Genomic DNA, 23,303 nt, shown 5'->3' with positions numbered 1-23,303 from the left:
CTATAGTCAACTTATCCAGTCCACCTTGGTATTCGATGTTTTTTAGGACAGAAGGGATCGCCCATAATGCAGCCGCGGCTGGCAGATGGTCTGGACGTGGACCTTCGCGGCTAAATTGGAATATCTGCCCACCGGATGCAACCATCCCCGCATCACATCCATGACCCCAATCTGGGTTTCCTCGAAGCATATCGCAAAGGAATATTATATATGTTGCCTGGCCTATGGGGTAACCTTTTTTCCCATTTCCCAAGAGAGCTACCAGGAGTCAGATGACGCAGCAATGCTCATACTTCCTTCCCACAACAACACACTCGCAATCACTGTTCGGAGTAAAGAGGATGGAGTGATGACTGAAGCCAAGGATCGATCTCTTTTGTGAACCTTTTCGTCGTGCCACTCTCGCTACCCTCTACCCCGGTTTCAGGTCTTCTGCCACGAGAGTGACTCCACACGGACGCTATTTATCCAGACACCCGTCGGCATTCATGTCGATCGTCCCGAAACCTGGAAGGGTTACGATTCTCAACATGATGATCAACACGCCAGAATCGTGATAGGCCAATGGCTTTGTGGCCAGAGTAGTATCAAGGTTGGGGTTTTATGGTTAAATGCGAACATGTCGAGAGGGGTTGGATACCACGTCACACGGCAATTTTGATCTTGGCCTGGAACCTTGTGATCAGGCCTAAATGGCCCATTACATGGTCTCATCTCATGCCATCACTCTATTGCGGTTGAAATGCAACTAAGTTCCACTACAAATACTGTTGATGGACCCCAAAAAGCGTCAGAGGACCTAGAACTCTAACTCAACGCAACCCTGGGCTGCTGGCCTTATTGCACGTTCGTCATGGAGATACTCCCACTATGGATGATCGGCCTTTTCGGTTTGATGGCTAATGTCGTTGCTTTGGGACAAAAGCCGATCATATCCTTCACCAGTTCAGACGATTCCTTCCAGATATTTGGAGGAAGCATCACGACTGGTCAGATTAGGGTATCCAAAGATGATTACTGGGGCGTCATTCGAGCCGCGGGAGACCTCGCCGTGGATTTTGGCCGCGTCACTGGAACCAATTTCACTCTCAGTAACGGCGACACTGGCGCTTCTCCGGCCAAGTACACCTTTGAGCCAGTGGATGTCAAAAACAACACCTACGTGAGTGTCGACAAAGCGCTTGGGAATATTCAGCTAATAGCGTGAATTAGTATCGGACGCTTGATGAGGAATCATTCTCGGGCCCGAAGTATTATGATCCTGATCCCGCCAACACAGTTATCATTGTCGGAACCATTGGCCACTCAGAAGCTATAGACAAGCTCATTGAGGACGGGAGAGTTGATGTCAGCAAAATTGAAGGAAAATGGGAAGCGTTTGTTAGCCAGCTGATTGAGGATCCCATGAACGGTACAGCGCGAGCACTTGTTGTCGCCGGCAGTGATCCAAGAGGCACCATCTACGGCATATATGATATTAGCGAGCAAATCGGCGTCAGTCCATGGTACTGGTGGGCTGATGTCCCAATCCGTCGACGAGACAACATCTACGCTCTGCCAGGGCCAAAAGTCCAGGGCTCGCCTTCAGTCAAGTACCGCGGTATCTTTTTGAATGATGAACAGCCAGGACTGTCCAGCTGGGTTGGGTGAGTGAAAAGATCACATTGGCCCTGTTCGATATTGACGGTCATGATAGCTCGCAATGGGAGGCGACTTGGAATGATGCCGCTCCGTACAATCACCACTTCTACGCTCTCGTCTCTGAGCTCCTGCTCAGACTTCGGGCGAACTACATCTGGCCGGCTCTCTGGGGAAGTATGGTCTACGTCGACGATCCGCTGAACCAGCCCACCTTCGACGCCTATGAGATTGTCCTCGGCGGTTCTCACACGGAGCCACTGATGCGAGCTCAGAATGAGTTTCGAACCTTCTATAAGGGCGAGTGGCAGTACAATACCAACAATAAGACCATTGATGAGTACTTCCGCTACGGTGTTGAGCGGGCCAAGCCCTATGCCCGGAATAGCTTGTTCACCATGGCCATGCGAGGCACAGGTGACACCGCCATCGAAGGGAACCTGGGAATTGAAGCCATCGTCAAGATGCTAGAGACTCTTGTGGATAACCAACGCACTGTCATTGAGGAGGGATTGGGCATTGACAACGTGTCGGATGTACCCTCCCTTTGGTGTCTGTACAAGGAGGTCCAATCTTATCAAGAACGTGGTCTCGTCGTACCAGAAGACATCACTCTTCTCTGGGCAGACGACAACTGGGGCAATATTCGTCGACTTCCTCTCAAGAACGAGACTGACCGAGCTGGTGGTGCTGGAGTTTACTACCACTTTGATTACGTCGGAGATCCGAGGAACTACAAGTGGATCAACACCATTCAGCTCGAGAAGACAGCCGAGCAGATGCTTCTTGCCTACCACCGCAATGCAAGGCGGATATGGATCGTCAACGTTGGTGATCTCAAGCCAAAAGAACTTCCCATCAGCCATTTTCTCGATCTTGCCTATGACACTGAACGCTGGGGTATCGATGGGACGACCCAGTGGATCCGTTCTTGGGCTGAGAGAGAGTTCGGTGAAGAATATGCTGACGACATTACGGACATCGTGACTCGATACGGAATGTATGCTGCTCGCCGCAAGTTCGAACTTGTCGAGCCACACGTCTATTCAGTTATCAACTATCTTGAGGCTGAATCTATTTTGGAGCAGTGGGCCACACTCAAGGTGGATACACAAGCCATCTACGATGCACTCGGTGCGGAGTACAAGGCTGCCTTCTTTGAAATGCTGCTTCATCCTGTTCTTGGGGGCGAGATTGTCCACAAGATCCAGATCAATGGAGCAAGAAACCAGCTTTACGCGGGGCAGAAACGCAACTCTGCCAATGATGTGATCTGGGAGACTGTGAATCTCATGTATGATGATTCAAATCTCACACAGAGATGGGACGAAGTACTTGATGGGAAATGGGCACACATGCTAGACCGTAAGCCTTTCACCGCTTGTTCATAGAAGACGAATTAACCTGTTACAGAAACTCACCTTGGATACGATGGCTACTGGCAACAGCCGATGAGAAACACCCTTCCGGATCTACGATTTGTTCAAGACGTATTTCCCTCTCTCGGTGGGCAGTACGGTATTGGGGTTGAAGGATCCAATGCCACCATCCAGGGCGACAGCAGATGGCACCCTCTATCGACCAACAGTCTACCACTTCCACCCTTGGAGCCCTTTGGTGCCCAATTCCGCTACATCGACGTGTTCCATCGTGGAAATAAGCCTTGCAACTGGTTTGCTTCTACAAAGGAGACATATGTTCAACTATCGGAGTCGAACGGAACTGTTGGTGGCGACAACGGCACTGATACTCGTATCTACGTCACAGTTGACTGGGACAATGCTCCAAGTGCCCCAAGTACTACCGAGGTATTTATCAATTTCACCAGTAACTGCCGTGGCTTCGAGAAGTATGCTGGTCAAGAACCACGCGTCGTCGCCACGGTCGTCAACCGTGAAGTTCCAGGTGACTTTGAGGGGGGATTCATTGAGTCAGATGGGCACGTTTCCATTGAGGCGCAAAACTACCAAGACATTTTCTATGGGGATGATAGTGACGAATCTCTCAAGTACCACACCTTGAAGAACTACGGCCGCACGTCTGCCGGCGTGGGTCTCTTCCCTCTCGATACGGAAAAACTTGATATCGGTCAAGGCCCTGCCCTGACGTACGACATGTACCTCTTCAGCAACCATTCTCAGACCAATGTCACGATTTTCATGTCTCCAGCAGCCAATTACCTCGGCGACAACAATCCTCTTGAGTACGCCATAGTTCTTTGGCCTTCTGGTCAGAAGCAGCCTGAGCCTACGGTCGTGCAACCCATTGGGCCCAACATTGGTGGGAACATGCCTGATGGATGGGGATATGCTGTGGCAAATGCCGTTTGGGGGTTGCATGGCAACTATACAACAACTTCGTTTGATGTTCCTCAAGAAGGGGCATACAGTCTTCGTATCTGGGCGCTGCTTCCCAACATTATTATTCAGAAGATTGTGGTTGATTTTGGGGGTGTAAGAGAATCGTACTTGGGCCCGCCGGAGAGCTTCTTGACCACACGGGATGAGAGGGGCAAGTATAACGGAACTTCATTCTCAAGCACACCAAGAGCAGACGAGAGGAGAAATAGCAGGGCTTAGGGAGTAGAGTATCACTTCACATGATCACATCGCGCCCCCGCCGAATGAGTACTACATTGCCGAGTTTGGTCTTTACCCCCTGAGAACTACCTTAGCCTGAGACGGCAACTCACCTTCCCCTTGAAAGTGTGCCTCCAATGCTGCAATCCTTCAACAAGCCGCCTGGCCTCTGAACTGAATACAACGCTCCGTGGCCTCGATATGCCTGTCTGGAAGCAACACGAGCCCATCGGGCCGTAGATATGGTGCCATGGAGAAGAACATCGGTACAACTAACTTCAGCCCCTGGTTCAAATCCCCGCGTTAGTGCCTTTATATGTAGCACCCGGAGCTTATTACAGCCTCCCTTGGTCTTAGTCTGGGGACCATCCATACTCGGCCCGATCATGGCCTGACCTTTTGTCTCTCCGGACCATTGCGCATGTGCCAAGGCCTAAACGACCTACCCCATTCAACGCAGGCATTGGCTTCCTTGTCACGACTCTGGGGTAGGTCCGGAAACAGTTAGAACTGGAAGATGAATGATTCAAGCGAGTGCGGCAATGGTTTTTACCAAATCTACTGAAGCCACGATGATACAAAATTGATCTACAACCCTTTTGAAATCCATCCTAGTAACGTGCTTTTAAGCCATAAAGGCCTACCCTTATCCGCTGATCTATCTAGTGAAAAAAAGCTTAAAGTTCCATTATTCAATAGCCGCATGGGTCCTCCAGAATCATCAAAAATCACTCATGGTCTATCTAGACTCACCTACCAAAAAGACCCCTAAACCGGGACTTCTCCTTGACAACATGTCTTTGACCCGTATCTCCTAGAGACCCATCCTGCACGGACTCTATCGAGATATGAGACTTGGGAAAGATTCCATACTCTCCGTTGGCATCCGAACCACTCCAGAACCACGCATGCGGATCCTCCCCTAAGAGTTGTCAGCGTTACTTTGGATTAGATTGCCAGACGAGGAAAACTCACAAGCAAGGTTGTAGATGGTGTTGCCTTTTCCAAACGTTAACCAGCCGGCCCGTCTTGACTTTGCCTCAAACTTCCATCTAGCTACTCCTGTTCTCGGAGATCGTGGCAATGATGCGGGGTTCACATGCTGTGGGAGCTCCAAGTCAATAATCTTGCTTGGAAACGTCCCAAAAGCCCCATCGTGCCATCCCTGACACCATTTGCCAGCCCACTTCTCCGGGTACTCGACGCCGACTATTCTCGCCCCTGCCAGAAACTGCAAAACTTCTGACACTGAATCGGGTCTCGCCTGTGGCTTCTCGTTACGTCGGCGAATGTGATCTTTTGTTGCCCTCGCAACGGGCAGACATGCGATTCTATCCGCTTCAGTAGCTGGAAACCCAACATAAGGAGTGGGAGGGGCAGAATTGGGAAAGAATAAATCGTAATCTTGGCGTGCTCTGGTGCTTATCTCGACGTCCTCATAAGCGACAACGAGGCCCGGGATGTGCGGCAATGGACGAGGGTGTCGAGAGATGTGACGGAGGAGAAGGTCAACCGTCTGGAAGACAGTCGCGTCGCCCTCCCGCATCGTAGCCTTGGCTTTATCGCAGAAGAGGCACCCGAAGTAGACGGAATTGATGTTTCGAACTGCAACGTGAGATTTATAGAGGAAACGAGACCGGTAAACGACTCCCCTGGCTTGTTGGCTGGCCAATGCTGAGCATGTGTATTAGACTTCAATCTCATGTTCAACCTGGTTAGTGGGGGTACTTACGATCTTGGTCCATGTCCTGAAGCAAATGCGAGTACGGAGTCTTGTACTCGCAATGGATGCACTGTGCGGTAGGTTCCGCGTAGGCCTCGGTTGAAGTCGCCAACATCGATCCAAAGAGCATTTCTGGGGAATATTGCTCCCCAGCTCTCGCTGTGCTGTCGGAACCACCACCGACCTTTCTGATAGCTTGTCCGGGACCTCCGGCGGCAAAGGCTCGTGCTCCTTTACAGAATCCCCCCAACATGGAAATGGAACTATCTGGTCCAATGTCACAGGGTGTGATTCGTGGAGGTTGTAGGCCCTTTACCGACGCCGAGTCTGTCTTGTTTGTTCCGCCCGAAGCTATTGACGCAGCTCTCACCCCTGACCCGCCGCTCGAGTCTGATCGAATCGATGGTCCAGATCCCTGAGTCACAATCGATGATCGATGATGCTCCGCTGAAACCTCAGTTGTGTACGGATATTGCTTCGAATCCTGGTAATCTCCGAACCTTGTTGCACGCCCCTCAAGATGGGGTGGTAGCGAGCCCAAGCTGCGCGGGACAACGGCCGGCTGATGGTCAATGGCGGATGCCCAGTCCTGTTCAGAAGCGAGCTCAGCAGTCACGGAGGGTGGCGGAGTATCTTCGTAGGTGTAACCGCTGGAACCTCTGACGCTCGGGTTCATTGAGCTCTGGTAGTTGGTTGATCTCGGAGATAGTGCCACGGAGCTTGGAGGAGTCATGTCCCGAATGTCCAATCCTTGCAAACCGTTGGCAAGTGACTCTGAAGCACTCATCTGACGTTGATGAGTCTGGACGTAGTCATAGGTTGCCCTTTCCTTCTCGGGAATGGTTGACTGATTCGAGAAAGGCAACGAACTGGGTGATGATAATGAGCTTGGCGAAATTGGAGATGGTGATGCAAAATAGCCAATGGGCCTGGCTGGCCGCGGGGGAGCGCGGGATTCATCACGTTGCTCTGATGCGCGAGTAAGAGAGGGCCTTCTCTGAGCCCGACCAAAACTAGGACCAGAGGTTGAAATGCTGGTTGAGGGACGTGATGATAGCTGAGAGCCCGGCCTGGGTATATCGGGGAGAGGAGGGAGTGGAGGAAGAGGTGGAAATTGTGATGGCGGAGATGGCAAATCCAGCGCCGATTTGGTTGTGAACCTCGTAATTCTTTCTACCAGAGTGATGGCCAACTCTTTGGTCGCCGCTTGCAGCTCGTCAAACTTGGCCTTGTCATATGTCTGAGGTTCAATAAAGTCCTCAAAGTCGTAGAGCAAAATGTCAATTGACCGAACTTGGCTCACAACATCATCTATTCTACTGTTAGTGTGAACCAGAACCTGGAAGTTGAGAACTTGTGCCTCTTACTGTTACGCAATGCGAGATCTCTGAGAAAATCGCTCAATTGAGGCGATGGCTTCTCAAGCAAAGGTGCCAAGCGCCGCAGAGCCCTCTCTCCTTCTCTCAATAGCGACTGCGATGATCGACTGAGGGGAACCTGTTGGTAGTCGTCGCCCAAGGACCCATCCGCTTGCAATAAAGCACATTTGGCCCATTTGGTCACATCGTTAAATGGCCGTAGTAAAACGTGATCCGCCGGAGCCGACATTGTCAACAAGAGAGTAAAAAAAAGCGCCAGCTGTGCTACTCGACGATGGAATCCAACATAGCAAAGCACCCACAAGTCAGGTGGATGGACAAACTGGAGGGGATTTGAGCGAATGGGCTCGTTAAGCGTCAGTCTCACAATTTGAAACATCAGTCACAAACGGGACATGGCACGGCACATGCATGTAATTAATCAGCGCACTCTCAACTGTCTTTATCAGTTCCTGGCCGTTGGCGTCTCGTCCACGCGTTGTGGCTTGCGCCACCTGTCGAGGAATCAGAACCGCTGGGGTGGCATCCCCCCCTCCCCGGCCGGATAAGAGGAATTGGGGGTTCCAAGCGATCCATTCAGTGGGCGCATTTAACCATAAGGAGCACGGGCTGCAGCCGACAAGGGGATCATGGTGGGTGGGTAATTTCCAGTCCTCGGCCAGATGTACCGTAGCTTCAGGACCCTGGATCAGCGCGGAACCGGCGGACAATGCTACCTTTTGATGGAGGGGTATAATTCCTGACAGCTAACGAGCAAGCCAGTCTCATCTAGACCTTCGAAGCTTTATTAGTTAGTTTAATCGTCTGTTTTGCCTCTTCTAGAACCGAGCTTGTCAAAGCGCTCCGAAACCTTATTGCCAGCGCCCTTACCATTGGCTCGATGCACCGTTATTCGTCTTGCGCTATCATATCAGACACGATTATGTGACAGCCAAGCCTTCCCATGTAAGCCCAGTCCGTCAACGGAGCAATTTACCAAGAAAGGCCAAGACGGGGAAGCACTCCCCAATGGTTCCCAAAGCCCGTAGGCTCAGACGTTCCGCGAATCCAACTCATGCGCGTTGGGTCCGGGGTAATCTGTGTGTGGCCTGGATAGGTAGGTAGAAAACTTTCTGCAACCTTCCAGGCTGAAGATTGCGACTCGTTATCGCCCCCTTCGCCTCTCTGTTATCTTTCTTGGTCGTTTGGCTCTCTTTTATAAACCAGTGCAATTGGGAGTGCTGTCGCTTTGGACTACGGCGGTCTCTTTCTTCTTGTTTGTCTTTTCTCTCTCGTTTTTTCTGCTTTCTTTCTCCGAGGCCAATTAATACCGCACGCGACTCATCCAAATCATGACTTGGCTAACCCGAATCAACGATGGCGTGGCCAACAGTCGCGTGGGCCACTGGTTCCAACTCGAGGGTTCTGGCCATGTGAGTTGACCAAGGAACATCACACAGTAACGACACTGACTGAGAGACAGCCCCGCGAGCGACATGGCTCCCGTTTTACCACCGAGATCCGAGCCGGCATCATTTCTTTCTTCGCGATGGCGTACATCTTGGCTGTCAACTCGAGCATCGTGGCCGATAGCGGAGGTACTTGCGTCTGCGACTCGACTCCTGAGGACCCCATCTGCGCCGAGAATACAGACTACCTCCTCTGCAAAAATGAGGTCAAGCGCGATCTGGTGACTGCTACTGCTGCGATCTCGGCCCTGTCGACTTTCTTCCTCGGTGCTCTCGCCAACATGTTAGTCCCCGTAGGCAATGCGATGTGCCGAACCATTGATGGCTAACTACATGCCCAGGCCTGTCGGAATTAGCTGCGGAATGGGCTTGAACGCATACCTCGCATATGATGTAAGTATTTTCCTTTTTTTTTTTCTGCTCTCGCCAACATCTAGCCATCTAGGTCGTCGGTTTCCATGGCTCGGGATCGGTTCCTTACGAGGTTGCCATGACGGCCATCTTTGTTGAGGGTCTCATTTTCTTTGGCCTTACCATCCTCGGTCTTCGACAATGGCTTGCCCGTGCTATCCCAAGGTCAATCAAGCTTGCGACCGGCGCTGGTATCGGTCTCTTCTTGACACTCATTGGCCTTACGTACAGCGAGGGCATTGGACTGATCACTGGCGCTGTCTCTACCCCTGTTGAACTCGCCGGCTGCTCTCCTGCCGACAAGCTGGAAGACGGCACATGTCCTGGCTCTCATAAGATGCAAAATCCCACTATGTGGCTGGGCATCTTCTGCGGTGGTATTCTCACGGTCATTCTTACCATGTTCCGCGTTAAGGGAGCTATCCTGATTGGCATCGTTCTTGTGTCGATCTGCTCTTGGCCTCGTGGCACCTCCATCACGGCATTCCCTTACACTCCGGTTGGAGATGACTCGTTCAACTTTTTCAAGAAGGTTGTCAACTTTCATCCTATCACACGAATTCTTGCTGTGCAAAAGTGGGATGTCAGTCAGTACAGCGGTCAATTTGGCCGTGCCTTGATTACATTCCTCTATGTTGATATCCTCGACTGCACTGGCACCCTTTACTCGATGGCCCGGTTTGCCAATCTCATTGATGAGCACACTCAAGATTTTGAAGGCTCTGCGACCGCTTACCTTGTGGACTCCATTTCCATCACCATCGGTGCTGTTTTTGGCACATCCCCTGTCACAGCCTTTATCGAGAGCGGAGCCGGCATCGGTGAAGGCGGTCGAACAGGCATCACAGCCATGGTCACCGGTTTTTGTTTCTTTATTTCCGTCTTCTTTGCCCCTATCTTCGCATCAATTCCTCCCTGGGCGACGGGCTGCGTCTTGATCATGATTGGTTCAATGATGATGCGAGCCGTCGTGGATATTAACTGGCGATATATGGGCGACGCTGTTCCTGCGTTCCTAACAATCGCTATCATGCCCTTCACCTACTCCATTGCCGATGGATTGATCGCCGGCATTTGCAGCTACATCATCATTCAGGTTCTGGTCTGGGTTATTGAGACAGTCTCGATGGGCAAGCTGACTGCCGCCAACAAGAAGGAGAAGGACCCCTGGACATGGCGTATCCCTGGAGGTATACTCCCCGGATGGCTCACTCGACTTTTCCAGGGCAAGAAGGACTTCTGGCGTCCTTATGCAGATGAGTCGATCGACGCTAATGTAAGTGCCAATTCTCATGAGCTGAGCTCTGTTAGGCATCATGCTGACTGGGTCAAGCCCGGTGAGCCTTTGCCATATGTGACGACACAAGTTGTCGCTGGAAATGGCAAGAACTGAACTGGGTTGTGTGGAGGAAGCTTGTACAATTTTCAGTGACTCTCATTAGGGTCTATGGGCCGGGCCTTGTATTTCATGTTCATTAGTTTGGCTTCGCGCGGAATACCTACACGGGATGAGAAGGGCCGGTATATCGGAACTCCAATTCAGGCACACCAACAGGATAGGTCACGGTATCTTGAGGCATTTGGTTTATCTAGATGCTAGTCATGTCTAATGCCTGTGTTCTTTGGTGCTGTGGTTGGTTCTATTACGGTGTTTTGCGGTATTGGGTTTTGATGCCGTCATGTATTAATAACTCTATCTTCTACTGTTGTGGCTGATGACTTCCTGTCATCGTTGCAGGCAATAAAAAAAGTGGTTGGTTCTACGCCTACACACCAGAGTCATGCTGGACAATGCTATAATCATCCCTATGTGCAACCCACTCGGTGCACACATCTGACAAGAGATCCTCTTGGACTATTCCGGGAATCTCATCCACCCGCTCGATAAACTGCAATGCAAAGCCCTCAGACACGTGCCACCCGATGTGGCAATGCATGAGCCACGCACCAGGGTTATCCGTCTCCCATGCCATGACGAGGTATCCCGATGCCGGCAACATGGCCGTGTCCCGGCGAGGGGGGTTGTCCGTGTTCAGGTTCACAGTCGATGAGTCGTACGTGCCGGAACCTTGAGCCAGGATGAAGAAGTCGTGGCCGTGCAAGTGGATCGGATGCGGGACGGGGATGGCCGTCTGGACAACCAGGTACACCCACTGAAAGCTTGAGAACTCTATGACGGCGTTTTGGGTCGTGTACTCAGTCACGCCACCTATGATGGACTCGAGGGTTGGCTCTGCCCAATCGACCAGGAACGAGGTGGTGTTGAGCGTCCACTTGAAGAGCCCTGCGCTGTTACGCCCAACGGCCGCATCCTCAAAGTCGCTCCAGTTTGCCCCCTCGACAGTTTTTGGGACAGCGGGTACCATATTGGGCGTTTCATCACCACAGCTATCCGTGTAGGTATAGCCCGTTGTCTCTGGGGTCGCGGTGCTGTCTCCATAGTATACAATACCGCGGACATTGTCGCCGTTGGTGATGTCAGAGCACGCAGACTGGGGGATAGCCCGCAACCAGAAGCTACCAGACGCGGCAGCTTGATCAGCTGTGACAATCACATCGATGCGTTGACCTAGAAGAGAAGTGCGTGAGCAATAGGATCGAGAGGTATGAACTATGTCAATTTGGCTTACCCATCGCCACGTCCACGTGAGTAGCCGTATATGGCTCAACGGGCACAAGATCGCCAGAGATGACAGTGAGGGTGTGATTATCGATGGAAAATTTGTAGTGCGTATCGACGGCCGCATTGACAAGCCTCAGGCGGTATGTCTTTCCTTGCTCGAAAGTCACGTTGAATCGGCTGCCGATTTCGTTGCCATCCTCGTCGGTGTAGACGTTAGTGCCGTTGATGAGCCCATTCTCAAGTGCCGGAGGACCATTCAGTTCAGCGGATGGGTAGAGCTCATCAACTGTCTGGAGGTCCCAGTCATTCAAGAATAGTACGCCCAAGTCCTCGTCGTAGTTCGCTGTGGCGGGACCGTTGATAATCAGACCGCCAAAGACACCCTGGTAGGCTTGTAGGCCAAAGTGAGAATGGTACCAGCTTGTGCCGTACTGCGTTGCCTTCCATGAATAGGTAATAGTGTCACCCACAGCAACAGGACATTGGGTAATTGCGGGAACGCCATCGTGCTGATTTGTGTAATTCTGTCGAATGCCGTGCCAGTGGAGGGAAGTGCCGTTAAGCGAAGTCGTCAGCGAGTTGGTAACGTGGATAACCACATTGTCTCCCCAGTCGGCAAATAACGTAGGACCAGGGATGCTGCCATTGATGGCCATAGCAGATCGTGATCGGCCATCCGGGGAGACTGTCGTGTCGCTTATGTCGAGCCAATATTCCCTAGTGACACCAGTGTCGACAGGTTCGGTCCAATAGTCTGTTGAAATGTCCAAGTCACACCATTGGGTGCGGGTGGTGGCAGTGTTGCCCTCACATGCCGCACGACGCTGTATGCCAGCAGGCTGAATGAAGTTGGAGCTGGGAAGGGCTGAAGCCAGCTTTGCCGCAGCCAAAACAATGTACGAAAGATAATGCATGATGAGTTAGGAAATCTGAGAAAAGAATGAGGCAGTTGACAAAAGAATGTGTGAGACAATGCTGCAAAGAACGGAAACCCAGGAAAGCAGAGATATTGGGTTGACACAGCACCGCAGGAACACTGTTGCGGAGGCAGTGTAGAATCTTTTTACAGTTCTTGATCGTGATTAGGGTGCAGATAGTGTCGTCTATGGGATTTATTGGGCGGGAGGTATGCCATTTGTACTTGGGTCGCCTTCGAGTTGTGAGCCTGCTCCAGTCTTGGCCACTCTTCCCACGGAGTATCCTCGTTTGCTGAGTGCATCATAGGGGTCAAATTACTGAAACAGAGCTGAATACTACGTACGCGGTAGGTTTACGCTGAAACCGGTGATACTACACTTGAGTTATCCTCGACGGAGTTGCCTATATGGAATACTTAGCCACCACGGACCGCAACATGATGACGCTAGTGGGTATGCAAGGCAAATCGTCCAGTTACAATCATACCATTACTACGACGCTTATCGCGGTAACAAGCTTGACATGAATCGCGTTGAAGACAGAGACAGGGTCCAGCTACGTAATGTGATGACGAGGCAATGTTTGTGGGGGTGGAGCTGGTTACTTCCCGCATTGTCACTTTGCTGGTGAGACTTCAAACTCAATAAATACATATCCCAGCAACCTTAGAAGATATCCAGGATATAGTGAAAGATATGCTGTGGGAAGACTTTCCGGGTGTAAAAGGACCCATGCCCTATCGGACAGACCCCAGTATGTAACCCGCCCAGGTGACATCGTGAAGGGGTACGTCCGTGTTAGAAAGTTGGGCCAACTACCGGATGCTTACGCGTCTATTGCGTCTTCAGCGGCAAGCCTGCGGTTATTCCTATTAGCAACCTATTCTAGATTATAGCCGCTATGCTATAGTTTCCAAATGACTTGGGCTTCGCCTACTCAGTCCCACGGTCGCTGTAACGTAGCATGTGTGTGGGGCTGAGAGATGACGGGATCTGGGTCTGAATTAGGGGCTTGGGCTAGGTCAGGATAGATGCGAGGACTTGTGAGCAAAACGTATTTTAACTATTCTTGTCCCGCCTCAGCGCTCTCATCCGGAATCTACATACTGTCTGACATTCCCTGTTGTCGTATTCCCCCCTTGGACTTCTATAGTTCCGCAAGCAAACAATAATGCGTGTCACGAAGTTCCTTCTTTTATCCTTGACTGCCGCCTCTCCCGTTGCCTGTGCCAATGCAGCAACGCCAGACGGGCCATTCCAGCTCTACGCCTATGGCGAGGATGTGGGTGGTCTAGTTCTGTTCTCCGATGGAGGTAGGTATACCTGTTCAGTCCGATTCCCTCACTAATCCATATCGTAGAACACGTCTACGCCGGCGAGCATTCACTCCTAGACGATGTCCAGGCTGCTCCTATCATCCGTGAGTCATACACCAAAACTTACGCAATACTTGGTAGAACGCACCACATCTAACAAATTCAACAGTTGTGTCTCATGACGGCCAGTGGTCTTGCTCCCCGAACACCACTGCCCTGGCCGACGATGCACAGCCAACCTGGTCCAACCTCACCTTCGCCATTCCCAGCACCGCCGCGCCATCACACGATGTTCAACTCGTCAATGCCACAAGCAACGGAACTTCTAACCTCATCACCGATGGATTCTCCTTCTACGGGGCGATCGCTTTTGCGTCCATGGATGGAGGGTTGGTTTCTCTATGGCAGGGAATACCCTCGGATGTTAAAGGAGTTTACTCGTTGAAATGGAATGACACGCAGGAAGCAAACAGTGCTATTATATTTACCCTCAAGGCAACAAAGCCATTGTCCACCTAACTATCCGAGGAGTAAATTGGTAGTGCCATTAGTATCGGCCAAGATCAATACATACTTACCTGGCAATATCAATTAGAAATAGACCCTGGTTCCGCTTCTTAGCTAGGCAGTCTTATTTGCTATTGTTTTCTTTGTAATAGCCGAAGCCGGCCTTTGATGGGATAACTGAGCGAATATATAGCTTCATGAGAACGAAGGAATGTCACGTTGGTCTGGCACCCAAGGGTGTGCGACCAGGCATGAGGTACTATCTAGTGTTCTCTATTATTTCTTTCAATCTCTGCTTATAATGTAATTAATATCCCACTCTTATGCCTCCTGGAAGTCGCCAAGAATTCGCGTAACGCACCGCGTCATTTCCTCTTGGTACGCCTGTTCTCTAATTATGAGAGGGTTCCTAGAGTCGGCGGACGTTTCTAGATAAGCTTGATTATCAAGGACAGGGCGTCCATTTCTCAAAAAGTGAACAGCCAAGTAATATAATGACAAACTATTCGAGATGAGATTGGAGCTTGCTGTTCTAGCAGAGCGAATGTGAGGCTGTCCTCGAAACTGTTCCCAAGATGTAAACCATGTCTGCAACGCTTGGTCCAGGGCAGAAGTGTCAACTGGCAACACTGAAGTTTGGGCTTCCAGCAGCAACGCGTTCACGGCCAGGATAAGCAGATTCATGCCAAATATGGTCATGTTTGACTCGGCAGGGGCTTGCCCCATCATCAAGTCCTTGACCGAGGATAGGAAGCAGCTCGACGGATCCTGCGCCGGAAGTGCGGCCCACAAAGAAGCTGAGCAAGCGGCCCAGCTCTCCTCGTCGCACGGAAAAGACGCTCTCGTGTCTGTCGGAGAGAGGAGGGGTTTGCTGCCGCAGAGTATCGACTGGTAGCAGTCGACGGCGTAGACGCCCCAGAGGACCCTCTTGCTCGATTCCTTTTGAATCCATGGCCTCCAGGACTGCGCTTTCCGCGCCGCGCGGGTGCACTCTCCATGGATCTTGAGGAGCCCTTCGTGCCGTATTGCCGCGACGAGGAGAGGGTGCAGAAGCCGCGCTGCAGCCCTCTCGGCACTTCCACCATTTGCCACTGTAGCAAACTGCAGTAGCACCAAAGCCTGCAGCTGTTCAAAGGTTGGTGACGTTCCATTGGAGAAGAGACAGCATTTGGCGAGCAATGACGGAAGGGATCCATACAACAACATGGCGTCCGATATGGATGACGGGTCACTGTCAAAACCAGCGCCAATGAAACATATCGTTCGAACGAGGACCGGAGCGGATGAGGCAAGACGAAATGTTGGGATATGCAATAGAGGTATGAAAGAATGGAAACGAGAAAAGAACAGTCTCGCCAACGTCTCAAGCCGATGCACCGGGATGGACTCTGGGCTGTCAAGGTCCAGAGTATAGTCGGCTGGGAGGCGGAACGTATCTGGGCACAGGAATCCTTCTCTTGTGACTGGAATTCCCGGGGATGCGGGCCATGAACCATGGCTCTGGGGTATGTCGGTCTCGCCGAGTATAGATGCCATATCCTCCGGGCTCCATGTCCAAGAGCTCATGTCAAACATGCTTTCGATATCTACAAGCTGAGATAAGTCGATGTCACCCACTGACGGTGTGTTGAGGAACGGGAGGTTGACATTTTCCCCGTGTGATGGCTCTGGATTGGTATTCTGGCTGCCCGTCTGTGGTGATGGAACGGGGCTGATGATGGGTGTTGCCGTGGTCGTTGTCGTCTTTCTTGTTCGCTTCTTCCGTCCCGCCCTGACGCACGGCGAATCTTTGTACATGCATCGTGAGCAGGGCGTACCCTTTGTGTCAAGATCGCAGCGGACCTTTGAGCTGGCACAGCTGACGCAGCTTCTGTTCATTTTCCAGCGTCGAGTAGATTGGCTTGAGTCAGTAGTATCGGGATTATAGGTCAAAGGTGGTCGGGAATATAACTAGAGGTTAATCTGTAGTTATATTCCCGAACGAAAATCCCGCATGCGTCAGCACATGTGGCTTATTAGTAACGTAGTTTCTGGGTGAACTTGGTTAAAAAACCTCGTACTCAGTGGATATAACACGGACTAACCGGGAGTGTGCTTCCAGTCCCAGGCTTTGGTTATCTTTATTGTACTAACTGTGCCTGCCGATTTATCCGCTCTTCTGAAAGGTACTGGTTACAGATCCTTGGTCCGGGTACAGTGGCTTGACGAGTCAGGTGTGGCTGGATCGAACATTTCGGATGAAATTCCCGAGACCTGAAAACCCGAATCCCCGGGTTCATCTTGCAATATCAGATAATATTTCACCATGGCTGCATATATATATAGAGGCATATGCGTATGGGCTATTTCTTTATTATTTTCACAAAAATCTCACATCAAGCAAGCTTTCACCTCACTTCTTAATAACATTCACGTATCCCTCAGACAACACTCATATCCAATCGCAAACAATGTCAGAAACCACATCCACCGCGAAGCGCACGCGGTCAGCGCAAACATGGTTTGATAGCTTCTGCTTTGTACGAAAACTTGAGGACCCAAAGAGTCACTCCATATGGCAAAAGCGTGCTATCGTCGCCATCATTACTCTGTCGGCCTTCACAGCACCCTTTGCCTCATGCATCCTCTTCCCATCCTTTGCAACCTTGGTGGACTACTTCCACACCACGGAGACCAAGGTCGCCCTGACTACGACTGTCTTCCTCCTGGGCCTAGCGATTGCTCCGTTGTGGTGGAGTACCTTGAGTCAGGAGTACGGCCGCCGACCTGTGCTGGTGGCAAGTTTTCTCATCTCGACGGCGGCTGTCATCGTCTGTGCCGTTTCCAACTCGCTGTCCCTGATCATTATATTTCGACTTGTCGAGGCGCTGGGTTGCTCATCCGCGCAGAGCGTTGGCGCCGGTGTTATCAGCGACATCTATATCTCGACCGAGCGTGGATCGGCCCTAGGGTGGTTCTACCTGGGGACTCTGATCGGGCCTCTGATTGCTCCGATCATTGGAGGTGCCTTGCAAGTATGGCTTGGCTGGCGTTCAAACTTGTATTTCATGGCCATCTTTACCTTCAGTGCTGCCATGCTCACTATGCTGTGCCTGCCCGAGACATTGGTCAAGACCGCTGAGGGTCAGCAAGAGCAGGAGAGGCCGTGGTACAAGGCAGTCAAGCGTGATGCACTAGCTCCGCTGCCCAAGTTGCAGCTCCTGCTGGTGCCATCTATCGCCTTGACCATCGCCTACGTGAGCATCTGCTTCGCCAGTCTCTACTGCTTTAACACAACGCTCCCCTACGCTTACTCGGCGCCGCCCTACAACTTCTCCGCCATTGAGATTGGCCTTTGCTATATCAGCAACTGTCTGGGATACGCAATCGGGAGCATCCTTGGTGGCAAGTTGAGCGACGCTAAGCTACGCCAGTACCAGCTCACCCATGATGGCGAGCTTCGCCCTGTTGAGAGAATCAAGACGGTGTGGTACGGCGTCGGCTTTGTCCCGGCTGGACTGCTCATCTACGGGTGGCTGGTTGAGCACAAGGTATTCTGGGTCGCCCCTCTGGTTGGTGCTTTCATGTTCGGACTGGGGCTCATGCTCGTCACCACCACTATCATGCCCTTCCTTGTCGATATCAAGCCGGGAGTTGGTGCTTCTGTCGTAGCCGATTTGAACTTGGTCCGCAACATCCTGGCCGCTATTGGCACCGTCGTGTCGCCTGTTGCCATCAAAAATATTGGTTCTGGATGGTGGATGTCTATCTTGGCTTTGATGTGCTCTTTAGCAGTTGGCTTTGTTATTATCGTCGTCTGGACAGAGAGGACAGATAAGAGTTCAGTTAGGGAATCTATAGTTTAATCAGGGTTAATATATATTAAGTAGAAATCCCCTAAGTATCGCGTCAAAATTCATGCAATACTAGCACGACCATCACTGTCTCGTCATAGTACAATAACTCTCAAAAGACATACACATCTTGGCGATGTTGAGACTCTTTATTGCGGTATGACCTGTGTTTACCTTGAGGGGGACGTGAGGCTATCGCGAGATCGCTTTTAGGTGCGAGAGAGAAAAAAGGTGGATGGTTAGCCACTCTATCAGGTATGACGTGCCTGTGTGGCTTTGATCATCTTATCTTATCTTATCTCCTAGTCACGTGACTAACGCCCCGTTGAGGAGCCCCCTCTTGCGCCTCGGCATGGAGTTCGCGTCTTGTTCACCATTGCTCTTCAGAGCATTTTTACCATTCAACCTGGTCCAGTTCTCATCCAACTCATCCCAACGCCAAAAGAGGAGTTCGTGAGTGAGACAGCTTATTAACTTCCATGCTTATTCTGTGTTCTGCTCTTGAAGTTGCTCTCTAACATAACACGTTCTGCTCTCGGCGAAGTGACCGAGGTACCCTACAGCGGGGGCAGAACAGCCTCAAGTACTCTGCGAGTTCCTCAGTGGGCTTTCTCCCTTTCCTACCGTGCATAAGCGGCTATCCAGCGACATGCGCGGTACCTCGTTACAATCTGTGGTTGAACTCAAGACTCGAAAGGCTTCACAGCTTCAACCTAACACGTTACTCATTTCACTTCTTTATTCCCGTGGCTCGTGTGAAAACAGAATCCCGACTACGCAAACAGGATTACCTCCACGTGCCAGCAATTTGTTTCACAAAATAGCACAGACGCAGTCGAGAATGGCAGGATATTGGCCTGTGGTTTGAAGGGCGCCACTCGACAGAGCCACTGAGAGCTATGCGAGTCAGATCTTAAGCTGGTCGAGCGGACGACTTGCCAAACCGAATATTTTTTTTTTTTTTTTAGTGGTAGCCTGCAGAGGCACCTTCGAAGAGCTCAGTGAATGCGTCCAGCACTTTGTCCAACAATTTCATGACCTTTTGAGATGTCACTGTATCAGGAAATTCCCATATACTCTCATGCGTTTATTGCTATCTCTGCAATGACTCTTCACGCAAAGGTGTTTATGCTGTGACAATGACAAACAGGAAGAGAATAGCGTGCTGGTCGTCCAGACCGGTTGGGATAGTAAGATTGATAAACGAAAAGACGAGTTGGAAAAACGGGCTCAAGACTGCAAAAGGTCACTTGGTACAACCATCTAATCTTATCCCACTCGGATCGCTTAACTTATCTAATCTAGTCTGCAATCAGCTCGATGCGTGGAGTTATTTATTGCTGCGCCTCGTTGCAAGGATAGCTTTAGTTCGTAAAGCACGCGACGGAAACAACGGCACTTGTTCGGGTCTTGGCCTCCTTCAATTCTAGTCAAGATGAGGAAAAGAATTACCCACTTTTGGAAGCCGCTCCACTTTGAAATTGACGGCAGTGCCGAGAAGACGGCAGCTTCATTCCGAACGATCGGCCGACTGTCGAATTTGGGACTTGAATCAGAGTGTTTTCTTGCCTTGTGAGGTAGAAGGCGAGCGAAAATCGTAGTTGTACTTGGGCAATATCACCTTTCCCCCTGTCCCCTCCAATGGCGGACGCTGTCTCGTAGCGGCGTTGGTACACCTAGAACCCTTGGTCCACTTCCATGAGCCAAGAAATACAACAAGACTTCCACCCTCTTACATGAACATGACCAAATCTCTTGATGCTTCAATATCGGGCCATTCGGCACACAAAAGCCCCCAAACTGGACCCCCACAGAATGTGGCGTATTCCAGTTCTCGAGCCTCGTGGATGGGACCCTTCTTCCGTGGTACCGTCTTGGCGGGTCTTGGGAATAGATATCTTCGCCTCAGCCGCCATCTTATCTGATCGTAATCAATCAGCACCTTAGCCACCTAGAGAGTGCACTCTCTCTCATATTATCATTCAAAATGACTGCGGTTGACAAGTCCCCCAAACCAGACATGAGTAGCGAGCAGCCAGAGTTTGCTCGCACTGAGACATCTTCAGGTAGGGCAGGAGTTCAAGCCGTATGGAATCTTGAATGACTATGATACTGATTTACTTGGCAGGGAAATCTGTTGAAGAGGTCCTGAGCGCAGCAGGCGTTGACTTCCGTCCCGATGACCCAAGCCTACCATGCCTCACCATCCGCATGTGGACTATCGGCATTGCCTTCTGTCTCGTGGGCAGTGGCGTCAACACCCTCTACACCTTACGCTTCCCATCCGTTAGCTTGTCCCAATCGGCCATCCAGTTTCTAGCCTACCCCATTGGCAAGGCGTGGCAGTACGTCGTCCCAGACTGGGGCGTCACGGTGTTCGGCCAGCGCCACAGCTTGAACCCAGGTCCTTTCAACTACAAGGTGAGTAGACGCTGGCAATGGAAGAAAGACGAACGAGGGAGAACTTCCCAGGGGGCTTGATCTGACATGCATTCTATAGGAAAACATGCTCATCTACATCCTGGCAAACCTCAGCTTCCTCACCCGTCTTAGTGCTGATGTCCTGACCGAGCAGCGTGTCTTTTACGGCCTGCATGCCGGCTGGGGGTTTGAGCTCCTCGCTACGCTGACCACCATCCTCTATGGCTTCGCCCTGGCAGGGCTGGGCCGTTCGCTTGTGGTGGAGCCGAAAGACCTTGTATGGCCGGGTGTTTTGGGCAACACGGCTCTCAACGCGGCGCTGCACTCATCTCGCAAGGAGGAAGTAGAAGGGTAGGTTTCCCCATGATTAGATGTCCAAGAGCCTTGCGTATGCTTACTGGACAAAAAATAGCACGGTTTCCCGATACCGGTTTTTCCTCATGGCATTCATGGCCTCCTTTTGCTGGTACTGGCTTCCAGACTTTCTTTTCCCAGCCTTGGGCTACTTCACGTGGGTTTGCTGGATAGCCCCGAAAAACCCCGTGGTCAATCAGATCTTTGGCATGAAGAGTGGCATTGGGCTTTTGCCTTTCACCTTTGACTGTACGTGACGGCTTCTTACTCGAATGAATACGATATGATTGCTGACAGTGCGCTAGGGAGCCAGATCGCCTACATCGGATCACCTCTGGTTGTGCCAACCTGGGCCATCCTCAACGTTCTGGGTTCACTCGTGCTCTGGATCTACGTCGTTACTCCAGCCCTCTACTACACGAACACGTGGTGGTCTGCTTACCTACCTATGCAGAGCAACTCAATCTACGACAATATGGGCCAAGTCTTTAACGTGTCCAAGGTCATTAACAAGCGTGATGGCTTTGCTTTCGACCTCGAAAAATACCAAGAGTACTCTCCTGTAAGTTCTTACCCCTAGCTCCACGGATATCAACGTTTCCCCCCAAACTGGGACAGAGACCTCACACCGAGAAACCGCAGATCTATCTTCCTGTCACTTATGCCCTCAACACATTTGGTCTTGCGTTCGCCACCATTTCTTCGCTCTTTGTCTGGCTCTTCCTCGAAAAGCGCCAGGAGATTGCACTTGCCTTTAGAACAATGTTCAATAAGGACGGGCACGGCCTATCAGCTAAAGATGGTCCATCTCGTCAGAAACTCCAGCCCCAGTACAAAGAAGTCCCGGCCTGGTGGTACGCAACGGCAGCTCTCGTTGCCCTGGGTGTCGGGCTGTTTGCGCATGAATACTATCCAGTTCAACTGCGATGGTACGGAGTCATATTTGCGATGGCGGTATCCACTATCTTCTTCATCCCAGTGAGTTCCCCCCTCAAACACTGGCCCTCTCTCTTGCTGACTATATACACAGCTTGCCTGGGTGTATGCCACCAGCAATATGAAGATTCAAATCGACATCTTCTGTCGCATCATCGCCGGCTATGTGTGGGAAGGAAAAGTTCTGGCCAATATCTGGTTCTTCAACGTTGGATACATTTCAGGCATCAAGGGACTGGCCTTTGCACAAGACCTGAAGCTCGGCATATACTGCAATGTTTGTGCTAGACTTGTTCTCCTATAGTTGCCTGGAGCTCTTCGCTGACATCATCTTTCTAGATCCCTCCAAGAAGCCTCTTCGTGGTTCAGGTCGTTGGCCTCGTTGTCGGCACTCTTGGACAGGTTTCCGTCCTCAACTGGGCCCTGGACCATATCCCCAACGTCTGCAACCCAAAGACCGCACCCAACGGATTCCACTGCCCCTTTTCGCGCACTCACTTCAACACTAGCATGGTCTGGGGCGCCCTTGGCCCCCGTCGGTTTTTCGAGAAGGGAGCTCTGTATCGGCCGCTGCTCTGGTTCTTCCTCGTTGGCGCTGTTCTCCCAATTGCTGTCCACCTCTTGAGGAAGAGGGTCTTCCCGCAGGTCAAGTGGCTGTCTAAGATCCACGTACCCCTCTTTCTTGGTGGACTCAACTACATCCCTCCCGCGTCGGGGACCAACTATGGCAGCTGGGCCTTGTTCGGTCTTCTTTTTAGCGTGCTCATCAAGCGCCGGAAGGAGAGCTGGTGGCGTCGCTTCAACTTTGTTCTGAGCTCGGCGCTGGACTGCTCGGTGGCCATCGCTGGTATTCTCATATTCTTTGCCGTATTCTACACTGGTGCATCTAAGCACCTCTCTTGGTGGGGAACTAATGTCTACAAGGTATGCATAAGGAGAGATGTCTGTCATGTCGCACGAAATTGGCTAACCAAGGCGATAGAATACTTGCGACTGGGATGGCTGTCCTTATAAGTCTGTGGAAGCAGGAAAAACTTTCGGTTCTTGAGCTGTGGGGTTGTGTGCACTGGACATGGATGATGCTTGGATTATTGTCAGACCATTTGCATGATGTAGGGGGTTCGCCAATCTTGATCTCATGAGGCCATCCCGTGTATCAGGCTTGATTAGAAGGAGAGCATTATCTTTTGATGTTTGATTCATAACTTGGGGGAGACT

The 23,303-nt window shown here is 51.2% G+C and overlaps 7 protein-coding genes across 7 annotated transcripts; 5 read left to right on the top strand and 2 right to left on the bottom strand.

Annotated features, from left to right (window-relative positions):
- Positions 1-853: 853 nt before the first annotated feature.
- On the top strand, positions 854-4,217 carry NCS54_00627400 (Hypothetical protein; the record flags this gene model as incomplete). The annotated part of the gene is made up of 4 exons (XM_053151742.1): positions 854-1,162; positions 1,213-1,646; positions 1,697-3,003; positions 3,052-4,217. The coding sequence occupies 4 exons, from the start codon at positions 854-856 to the stop codon at positions 4,215-4,217; spliced, it is 3,216 nt and encodes a 1,071-aa protein (XP_053007717.1).
- Positions 4,218-4,966: 749 nt separating this feature from the next.
- On the bottom strand, positions 4,967-7,548 carry NCS54_00627300 (Hypothetical protein; the record flags this gene model as incomplete). The annotated part of the gene is made up of 4 exons (XM_053151741.1): positions 4,967-5,139; positions 5,193-5,891; positions 5,950-7,251; positions 7,308-7,548. 4 exons carry the CDS (start codon positions 7,546-7,548, stop codon positions 4,967-4,969), a joined length of 2,415 nt encoding a protein of 804 aa, XP_053007716.1.
- Positions 7,549-8,650: 1,102 nt separating this feature from the next.
- Positions 8,651-10,571, top strand: NCS54_00627200 (Hypothetical protein; the record flags this gene model as incomplete). Its single annotated transcript, XM_053151740.1, has 5 exons — positions 8,651-8,731; positions 8,782-9,050; positions 9,109-9,160; positions 9,213-10,454; positions 10,512-10,571. The coding sequence occupies 5 exons, from the start codon at positions 8,651-8,653 to the stop codon at positions 10,569-10,571; spliced, it is 1,704 nt and encodes a 567-aa protein (XP_053007715.1).
- A 373-nt stretch (positions 10,572-10,944) lies between these two features.
- On the bottom strand, positions 10,945-12,715 carry NCS54_00627100 (Hypothetical protein; the record flags this gene model as incomplete). Its single annotated transcript, XM_053151739.1, has 2 exons — positions 10,945-11,747; positions 11,809-12,715. 2 exons carry the CDS (start codon positions 12,713-12,715, stop codon positions 10,945-10,947), a joined length of 1,710 nt encoding a protein of 569 aa, XP_053007714.1.
- Positions 12,716-13,889: 1,174 nt separating this feature from the next.
- Positions 13,890-14,553, top strand: NCS54_00627000 (Hypothetical protein; the record flags this gene model as incomplete). Its single annotated transcript, XM_053151738.1, has 3 exons — positions 13,890-14,031; positions 14,079-14,138; positions 14,204-14,553. 3 exons carry the CDS (start codon positions 13,890-13,892, stop codon positions 14,551-14,553), a joined length of 552 nt encoding a protein of 183 aa, XP_053007713.1.
- Positions 14,554-16,991: 2,438 nt separating this feature from the next.
- Positions 16,992-18,386, top strand: NCS54_00626900 (MFS domain-containing protein; the record flags this gene model as incomplete). The annotated part of the gene is made up of 1 exon (XM_053151737.1): positions 16,992-18,386. The coding sequence occupies one exon, from the start codon at positions 16,992-16,994 to the stop codon at positions 18,384-18,386; it is 1,395 nt and encodes a 464-aa protein (XP_053007712.1).
- A 1,975-nt stretch (positions 18,387-20,361) lies between these two features.
- NCS54_00626800 (Hypothetical protein) lies at positions 20,362-23,133 on the top strand (the record flags this gene model as incomplete). Its single annotated transcript, XM_053151736.1, has 9 exons — positions 20,362-20,440; positions 20,503-20,795; positions 20,875-21,146; positions 21,208-21,398; positions 21,455-21,711; positions 21,768-22,127; positions 22,180-22,362; positions 22,425-23,009; positions 23,068-23,133. 9 exons carry the CDS (start codon positions 20,362-20,364, stop codon positions 23,131-23,133), a joined length of 2,286 nt encoding a protein of 761 aa, XP_053007711.1.
- Between the last annotated feature and the right edge of the window lie 170 nt (positions 23,134-23,303).

This window comes from Fusarium falciforme, chromosome 4, assembly GCF_026873545.1.
Source record: "Fusarium falciforme chromosome 4, complete sequence".
NCBI lineage: Eukaryota > Fungi > Ascomycota > Sordariomycetes > Hypocreales > Nectriaceae > Fusarium > Fusarium falciforme.
This window is presented reverse-complemented; position numbering and strand designations above follow the sequence as displayed.